This window comes from Bicyclus anynana, chromosome 6 (genome assembly GCF_947172395.1).
Source record: "Bicyclus anynana chromosome 6, ilBicAnyn1.1, whole genome shotgun sequence".
NCBI lineage: Eukaryota > Metazoa > Arthropoda > Insecta > Lepidoptera > Nymphalidae > Bicyclus > Bicyclus anynana.
The window spans coordinates 11,286,773-11,296,640 of record NC_069088.1 but is presented as its reverse complement, the minus strand read 5'-3'; the positions used below and the strand labels follow the sequence as shown (position 1 = coordinate 11,296,640).

The window sequence follows — 9,868 nt, the reverse complement described above, 5'->3', positions numbered from 1 at the left end:
AAAAATTATTCGCATATAATGTAGCCTATCATAGTTTCGCATTGGTAACGGTGATTTTGGCGGCCTCCGTGGCGCAGTGTTAGGCGCGGTGGATTTACAAAAACGGAGACCCTGGGTTCGATCCCCGGCTGGGCAGATTGAGATTCCTTTAATTAGTCCAGGTCTGGCTGGTGGGAGGCTTCGGCCGTGGCTAGTTACCACCCTACCTGCAAAGATGTACCGCCAAGCGATTTAGCGTTCCGGTACGATGCCGTGTAGAAACCGAAAGGGGTGTGGATTTTCATCCTCCTCCTAACAAGTTAGCCCGCTTCCATCTTAGACTGCATCATCACTTTCCATCAGGTGAGATTGTAGTCAAATTCTAACTTGTAAAGAATAAAAAAAAATATTCTATATAACTAATGCTAGGTGCAACCTACATATTTTTTTGATTTTTAGTACTTAATATTCATTAATACCTACCAACTGTATAAATGATTTATAAATAATTTAAAAATAAACGAAATTTGGGAACAACGCTGCATAGTTAAAGTTGTATTATCATTATTTATGTACTTTTGTAAAATTTACCTAGTAATGGTGCTTAAAAGTACCAAAAAATGTCTAATTAAATATTTCTAAAAGAATTATTATTGTAACAGAGTATCTCTTACAGTAGTTTAAAACTAGCTTTCTATTAAAGTTAAAGGAATTATTGTACTCGTAGTACCTAATCATATCCAAAGATTAGATAAAATATTTTTACTATAAAAAGAGTCATAATACATACCTAGTTTTTATAAATATTCTAGTCAAAAGTGCGAGAGCTGTATGATATTGCATACATATCTATATTCAAGCTATTATCATTCCAATGTATCTATAACATGAATGCATTGAATTTAATATTTGTAGCTCTACTTCTATTTCAAAATGTTTTCATTTGTAATACAGTCCAATCACAACGGGAGGTATCACAGAAGCCGTTAAACCTCCCGGAGGGCAATGATAATTTTATAATATAGATAAGTCACGTGCCTACAGAATCACCACAAAGAGTAACGTTCGTTGATTGAAGCGACTAAATAAAACTAAGGCACACATTTGTCCGCTTCAGTTTTGATGCTTTAGTGTCCATCTCTAGTATGAAATATCATTGTCGGAGGGCATTAAGGACTTACTTGTCGAGAAGGGGTCAGACGTCTACGGAGGCATTAAATAACATCTAGACACACTAAAACTATCTATGTTTTCCATATTTATTTTTTTATAATAAAGTACTTAATAAGTACATCTTTCTTTTATATGGTGTTACACTGTGTGCGAAAGAAGGTACGTAGTCAAGGACTCGATTGTATAGTAAGGATTCGATTATAGGTACTTAGTGTGGTTAATACCTCTTAGATTCGTTCCTTTTTACTCGTTTTAAGGTAATGTTTATTAATTTGTTAATTTTGATTAAATATCAATTACCCAATAAGATGATATTTGTGAGAAGTGAATTTCTTTAGAGCCAAATTATTAAACCACGCAATAGAGTGATTAATCTCAAGACCACAGATTCAGACGTTGAAGCAATTCATCGTTCAATTCAATTGACTGATGTATTTTTGGTAGTGATTGGACTGTAAATAAAATTAAATGGAGGTGAAGAATCTTAAAAATGATCCTGTTAATATGCAATCATAAATATTAGATATCAATTTTGGAACAGCTGTGATGACGGTTTTGGTGTACTATGGCCGTCATAAACAAAATTTATACTTCTTCTTTCTCTTATAAGATAACGATAAACTATTAAGTCAAATATTTACTCAATTATCATAAACTGTAATTTATAACAATTATATGCTATATTATAAGTTTTGTCCATTAAATTGTGATAAAGAATTTATCTTTTTATTGATCTCTGAATTTTTTTCCTTAATTGTAGTTACATACATACAACTACTAATGCCATACTGGATGTACACTGTTTACCAACAAACAAATTATAAAAAAATAACTGACCCCAAAAACAAAACGTATCGACTAAACTAAAAAGTAAAAAAACCATCCGTATTCTACCTATTGATCACTTTGAAGGCGTTGCTAACCGCGTGGCATGTATTAATTCAAGCCATGACAGAATATCATAAAGATTTTTCAGATTCAAAAGGTTTTTTAGAAAGTGTTCTTTCATGTAGCTCTTGAAACGGCTTAAACTAATACGACACAGGTTTAGCACCTCACCTTCCTAACAAAAAAAAAATCAAATCGGTCCAGGCGTCTTTGAGTAATCAGGTAACATACATACAAAAAGCATACACTCGAATTGAGAATGTCCTCCTTTTTTTTGAAATCGTATAAAAAATTATGACATCAATCGCTAGTCATTTTAGGCCTAATAATAGTCATATTTAACTTGTTCTGAAATTAATAAAAATAAAGATTAATAAGCTTAGAATAATTAGATAAAGTTAATATATTTTGAATATCAATTTTTAAAAAACAATACATAATTTAAAATAAATAAGTTATTTAATTACTTGAAAAACCTTCATTAAAAATTTGTTTTATGGTAAACAGTGCACAATGAGCATGTAGCTTTAGTTTAGATGTTACTATTTAGCTTAATAAAAATAAAATAAAAAAATAAAAAAAATAAAAAAGCCTTTTATTTCTTCTTATTTACAATTAATTAGGTAATAAGTATTTTAATTTGTTAATTTATAAATTAAGTAATTTTACAATTTTAAAATGTTTATTTATTATATCTTCCCTTTTATTTAAAAGAAGAACCCTTTACGGTGAAGGCCTCCTCCAGGTGCTGCCATTTTGATCGGTCTTTTGCCTTCAGTAGCCAGTTTTTGCCGGTAAAATTTATGATGTCGTCGACCCACCGATAACGTGGTCTGCCTCTGCCTCGTGATCCTTTAGGTCCCGGCCATTTCGTTATTCTGACAGTCCAACGATCATCTGTGAGTCGAGCGACATGTCCGGCCCATTTCCATTTGGCTTTAAGTGCGAAGGTTAGCGCGTCGATTATTTTTGTTTTCTGCCTGATGATGGAGTGACGGATTTTGTGAATTTTTTTGATATTAGTTATGCTTCGTTCCATAGCTCTTTGGCAAGTCCTAATCATTGTTTTAGCCTTCTTGGTAAATTTCCAAGTCTGGCAGCCGTAAGTTAAAGTAGGTAGGATGCAGGTGTTCATTATTTTACTTTTCAGCTTCATAGGCATTTGGCTTTTCAATACTTCTTTCATACTCCAAAATTTGTTCCATGCAAATTTAATTCTCCTTTCTATTTCTTCTTCGTTCCTATCATTTTGAAAGGATATTTGTTTGCCTAAATATATATATTTATTTATGAATTCCAGTTGCGTGTTTTCTACTATTATTGGAGTTTCTATATGGTTAGTCATTATTTTTGATTTATTAAAATTTATTTCTAATCCTGCTTTTTTGCTTGCTTCGTTCAGTGAATTCACCATGAGGTTCATTTGCGCACTACTTTCAGAGAAAATGGCTATATCGTCGGCAAATCTCAGATGGCTCAAGTACTTTCCTCGAATGTATATTCCAAGATTTTTCCATTGTAGAGTGCTTAGGGCTGACTCAAGCACGGCTATGAAAATTTTCGGAGATAGGGGGTCACCTTGTTTTACACCGCGTTTAATAGCAAAAGGTGGACCTGTTGATTCTAGTTGGATCTTACTTGTGCTATTTTCGTAAAGATGTTTCAGTATTTTTATGTATTCTTGGTTTATATTTAAGTTTAGCAATGTTTTCCATATAGCCTGGTAAGTCAAGCTGTCGAACGCTTTTTTGTAATCAATAAAGCCTATGTAGAGCGGCTTCCGGTATTCTTGGAATTTTTCTATCAATATTTCGATTGCGTGTATGTTGTCTATTGTAGAAAATCCAGATCTAAAGCCTGCTTGCTCTATTGGCTGACTCGACTCTATTGTTCCTTTTATTCTTTTCTCTATGAGAGAGGCGAAGAGCTTATAAAGACATGGTAGTATGCTTATTGGACGGTAGTTGGAAATGTTGTGTGGGTTTCCCTTTTTGTATAGCAGTATTATTGTAGATTCTGTCCACTGTCTGGGGGCGACACCTTTCTCTATAATTTCATTAAATAATTTTGTCAGGGGGCATGCTAGACATAAGCCCGCAGTTTTTATTGCTTCGTTTGATACTTTGTCAGAACCAGGACTTTTATCATTTTTCAGCTTCTTTATTTCGCTTAAAACTTCAGTTATATCGAAGGGAATATATTCAGTATGCGATGGCTCTTCATTATAGGCTATATCGTTCATGTGCGTAACGTTTTCTACACGGCTCTCACTGTATAGTTTTTTATAGAAAGCTGTCGCTATTTTAAGTATATCTCTTCGATTATGGACCATATTAGTAGAGTCGTGTAAGCTCGTAATCCATGATTTGTGAGTTCTGAGTTCCTTGTAGGCCTTTTTCATGCTGCTATTACTTGTTAGGTGTTTTTCTATTATATTTTTTCTATGTTCTTCATAGTCTGCTTTGAGATATTTGCTAGTAAGTTTGTAAAGAGCGCTTAACTCATTTTTCATACTTCTAGTTTTAGGTTTGATCTTCTGTAGTTCATACTTTCATTTTAATAAATCCATAGTTCGGTCATTTATAATTTTGTTTTTTGATTGGTTCGCTGGATTATATGCCAGTTGTTGACTCGTGGTAATAGCGTGGATTAGTTTGTCGTAAAATGTTTGAACTGTATTTTCGTTAATTATTAAATTATTGATGGATGTATTAAGAAGTTCTAGGTAAGTTTTTATCTCGTCATCCTGTAGTAATGAACTTTTTGGTTGGTTGCCATAATTTTTTCTTGATTTTTTATGTGCTGTTTGCAGCTGCAGGGTTGCTCTAACCTGTCTGTGATCTGACGAGAACGGTAAGTCAATCACCTCGATGTTAGTGACATTGCCTTTGAGATTTGATAGTATAAAATCTATTTCGTTTTTTGTAGAGCCATCCGGTGATCTCCAGGTCCATCTGCGCTTGTCTTTTTTCTTGAAGAAAGTGTTCAAGATGGGCAAGTTGTTTTCAAATGCGAACTCTATCAACATTTCTCCTCTGCCGTTCCTGGTACCGTATCCGTATTTAATTATCGAATTTTCTCCCGACTTTGCTTGGCCTATTTTTGCATTAAAGTCGCCCATGACTATAACATTTCGGTTGGACATCGAGAGTGCCGTATTTAAAGTTTTGTAAAATTCTTTGATGTCTTCATCAGGCGCTGCCTCCGTTGGTGCATAAACTTGAATAATGGATAGTTTTAATTTGTCAAATGAGAGATTCAGGATAGCTACTCGTTCAGACAATCCGTTAAAATTCAATATGTTTTCTTTAAGGTATTTTTTTACTATAAAGCCGACACCATGAAGCCCGGGTGTTTGTCCTATGTAGAACAGTATGAAATTCCTGTATTCCTCAATTGAGTTCCCGAGGCGCTTAGTTTCGGATAGACCAATAACGTCAAATTTAATTCTTTTTAATGCTGTATCGAGCTCTAGTAGGCGTTCGTGTGAAGATAGACTGCGTACGTTGTAAGTAGCAAGGTAGAGATTGTTATGTTTCATTTTTGAGCTTTGTTCGGTGTCAATATTGATATTGATATTTTGTTGTTCTGGAGGGTTTTGGTCTGCGTCTCCCACGATGACCAATCGGCTTGGGAGCGTAGTTTTGTTATAGTATTCTTGAGTTTTTGGTATTGTTTTGGTATTCTGGAGGGGGCCATCTAAATTTCATGCCATTTCGGGTCGCACCATGTATGAAGTTATAGAGTTGGAGTTTGCTCTATATTTTTTGTGCGATTTTTTCTTTTGTGTGTAGTTATTTTCGTTAGGGGATATGTGTTCTGGAGATTCTGACAACACTCTCTTGTTATGGGTGAGTTCTTTTTTATCTTTAATAATAAGTTTGTCATATTTTATGTAGGCTATGTTTCCCTTTTCAATTTCCATTTTTTGTTTGATTTTTAAGTCTCTCCTTACGTCAAGAACTTTTTTGGGGAATTCTTCCTGAACACGAATGTTTAAACCTACTAAAAATTTCTTATTTTTTAATAACTGTATTTTTTTACCCAGCGTTGTTAGGCAAACAGAGATTGGTCTAGGTTTTTTCTCTATATTTCCAAATCTTTTGACGGATTGTATTTCGAAGCGTTCTGTCTTTATTTTCATTTGGTTATTTATTATGTCTAATATTTTGTCTTGAAGCTGGAAGTAAGACTCTCTTTTGTCGTTTTGCTCTACTCCAAAAAACACTAAATTTCTCTGCATGTTATGTTTTTCTATGGCACTTATTCTTTTCTCCTGGTTTTCAAGCTCGGATTGTAAGTATTCCAAATCTTTATTAAGACCTTCAAATTTTTGATTCATATGGGCAGTGATCTGGGAAGTTATAATTTCTTCTGAAGATGTAATGCGTGCTTCAATCGAACTTAATTTATAGCTAAATTCAGTTTTCATTTCTCTGAACAGTTGATTTAGTTCGTCCATTTCTATGAAGCTTGGGTGAGCTCAAAGGTTTGTTTACACCTGCAAGTGACCTCTCGCGGTATAGCGGAGAAACGCGGAGTGACGAACTAAAGTGGTCGAATTTGTCTTCTATCAAGTAGTTCTTGGATGTGTGACCAGATGGCGCTGTACTGTGGGTATGACTTGCGAATTTGATATTTAATATTGTATTTTTATTCAAATTTCACAATTTCGCTTGTCACACTTTAACACCAATTTGTTATTCGCCAAGAACTTCACTTTAGTCACTTTAATATATATATTCGCCGGATCTTTCTTCAAATTGGTAAAATTCGTCGAGTAATCTCTCGTGCAGTGACCGTTGTTTGTTTCACTATTTTCGAGTTGTTTCTTCGGTATTTGTCTTTGCCCACAATATATAGTTGGAATTAGCCTATTAACTTCACTTTTCACAAACTTTTACAGAGTTTTACGTAGTTAAACTATTTTTGCTTTGATTAGCTAGCGGAGTTATTTGTAAACAGTTGGAACAGAGGCGCCCTCTCTATTTAGCTTAAGGTACAGCATATGATTTTCTAGGATTATTACTAAGGTACCTACAGTACAACAAAATTACAAGAAACTCGTGTATGTATATACATAGTAGGTTTAAAATAATACCAAATAATCAGCTTGGTAATCCCATGTGATTCAAACTTTTCAGTCAACGAGCCCAAACAGAAACAAAGGATTCAAAGAAATAAAAGTCTACCTATGTTCATAATAATATTGTAATGTTTTTAGTAGAATTACAAAATCATCAATCAATAAAATTGAACTAAATTGTACTTTCTACTTAAATGTTTTCTTGTGCGTGCTAATTACCGTTCAGACTTAACGAGAAAATCCTCGGGAAATGAAGAGGGAAACTCGTGATATTATCCAGCGATTTTTCGTGAGATAAAAATAATTAGGGCCGATACTTTTCCATTAATAGCAAAATCGAGGATACGTATCTAATAAACGTCTATTTTATGGGTTAATTGGATTCTGGATCAGCAATGAGTGATTGCGTTTCCGTAGGTTAATTACTTTTTGGCATCAAATAAAGGACAATTAAATCAAGATTTTTCTAAATTTAAATCACAAAAGAAATTTGTATTATGTAAATACATAAATCATGATTTTTTAAATGTTAATTTATCCGGTAAAGTTCCGTTAGTAGTAAGTTGGGCTTTCTATAGCTCAAAGTAGCTTTTATGTGGCGTTCTAAGGACTTCTACAGAAGGTATTGAGATGACGTTTTGTGGTTCCTCAATATGGAGTGTAGTTGTCATAAATGTAAGTATTTTTTTTATTTTTATTACAATTCCTCAAAATAATATATTTCTGTCTTTATTCTGAAAATATAGGTAACGACCGTAGCCTGAAGAAGTAAATATAGGTATGACCTGAATAATGCATTTTTGGTTAGTATGTATGTGAATTCAGTTTCTATATTCTGCCAGTAATAGCACCTAGCTGTATTGGTTTGCCATCTAAATGCAAATCAAGCTTGACCATCTTTATACACGTAGGTCAATAAGTACGTTATAGATGTTCTATTCTTGGAAGACTAGCTTTGGTTGTAATAGTGGTGGTAGTAATAGTAAGGTCTGTCCAAGTACGGGCACAAGTGTACCTGTACCTGTATGTGTACAGATGTTTGTGGGTGAAACCACAGAAGGCAGTTTAGTGTAAGACGAAACTGAAGGAGTGTTCGAAGTAATTAGCAGAAGTGAAACATGTTTATAAGTGATATCTATACCGATATATATATATATATATATCGGTTCTGTATCTGTTCTGTAATAAATAATTAACAATGCGTTTCTTATGTGCTGACGTTACACACAAACGTGTTTATCCTGTAGGTAAATCCTGTGTTTATGCTACTACTACTACGTCTAAAGCCAATCCTTCCTGAAATAGAATAACTATACCTTAAACTACTCGTACAAAATCGTAGAAATTCGCTCACACATTTTTGCTGCGGATTTGCTGCATTTTAGGGTTGCCTAAAGTAGAATGCATTTTACGCTAAATGTATTGCGAACCCAAATTGAAAAATCCAATCCACGTTGGATTTTCAACAACATTACGTATACGGTGCAATGGATTTGCATTACCTACGTCCTACGTGTTTCGTTTCGTATCTGTGAGAAAATTGCAAAATAAGAGAAAGCTCAATAAAGCTCTGGTGCAACCGGGGACGGGTTCGATTTTTTGTTCTGAGCTTCTTTAGGGTTTTAGTTATGGTCCCTACACTTCTATGAATTTATCTAAACTAATAGATTATAATAAAGAGGTAATATTTTCTATTTTAAGAGGTAAACATGTGATTTTATGTTTTCGTTAAGATTTTAATCAAAACTCACTTGATCGATTTTGAAAATTCTTTAACCAGTTAAGAGCTTGCAGGAAGGTATGCTCATAATATACTATGCGAGTGATACGGCGACGGGTGGGGCTAGTTAATTTACCTACAACTTCTTAGTTGACTTTAATACCTTGTATTATATGCAATGAGATAATGCTAGCCATTCACCATCCAATAGGTTCACGTGTCTGCAGCGCTAACGGCAGGGTGTCTGACGTCGCATGTCATGCATATCGCAACCAACACGATCAGTTTTATAGGATATCCTGCCGTTAGCGCTGCAGGCACGTCAACTTATTGGATGGTGAGTGGTTAGCATTAACTTATTGCATATAATAGAAGGTAAGCAGGTAGGTATGTTGAGAATAAATCAATCCTCATCAAGATCAGCCTTTGAATACAACAGTATACTTAGTACAACTTCATCATTAACATAATATTCGGCTCACTATTGAGCACGAGTCTCCTCTTATAACGAGAAGGGTAGTACTTAGTACTTAGTGTAAATTAGACAATAGGACAGAGGTTCACGTAAGTAATAAACAAAGTTAATAGTCGTGTCAACATGTTTCATTAGCGCAGGTAGGTGCTACCAATCTACCTACTTTTTTTTGTCCCTAGAGAGACAATTTTTTTAATAATTTTAAGTGTTTTATTAAAACCTAGGTAGGTAAATTATGCCCTCAGCAGCTAGATAGTATGTATTTCGTTGTATTAATAACCAAAGTGGTTAAGTTACCTATTAAACTTAATTAATTTATGAGGTGGGTTGATATCAACTTTTTCTCGAAAATTTTCCTGAGTAGGTCACATTACCTATGTGTCTAAGGAGGCATGGTTCTGTTATGTATCTAACTTTTGTTTTTTTTTTTATTCTTTTCTAGCCCTTGACTGCAAACTCACCTGATGATAAGTGATGATGCAATCTAAGATGGAAGCGGGTTAACTTGTTAGGCGTAGGAAAAATAGCAAATGAAAATCCACACCCA

General features: G+C 34.1%; 1 protein-coding gene across 1 annotated transcript; it reads right to left on the bottom strand.

Moving 5' to 3' along the window:
* Positions 1 to 1,527: 1,527 nt before the first annotated feature.
* On the bottom strand, positions 1,528 to 6,502 carry LOC128198192 (uncharacterized). The gene is made up of 4 exons (XM_052882196.1): positions 5,768 to 6,502; positions 4,871 to 5,725; positions 3,184 to 4,576; positions 1,528 to 1,604 (listed from the first exon to the last, which is right to left on the bottom strand). The coding sequence occupies exons 1-4, from the start codon at positions 6,500 to 6,502 to the stop codon at positions 1,528 to 1,530; spliced, it is 3,060 nt and encodes a 1,019-aa protein (XP_052738156.1).
* Between the last annotated feature and the right edge of the window lie 3,366 nt (positions 6,503 to 9,868).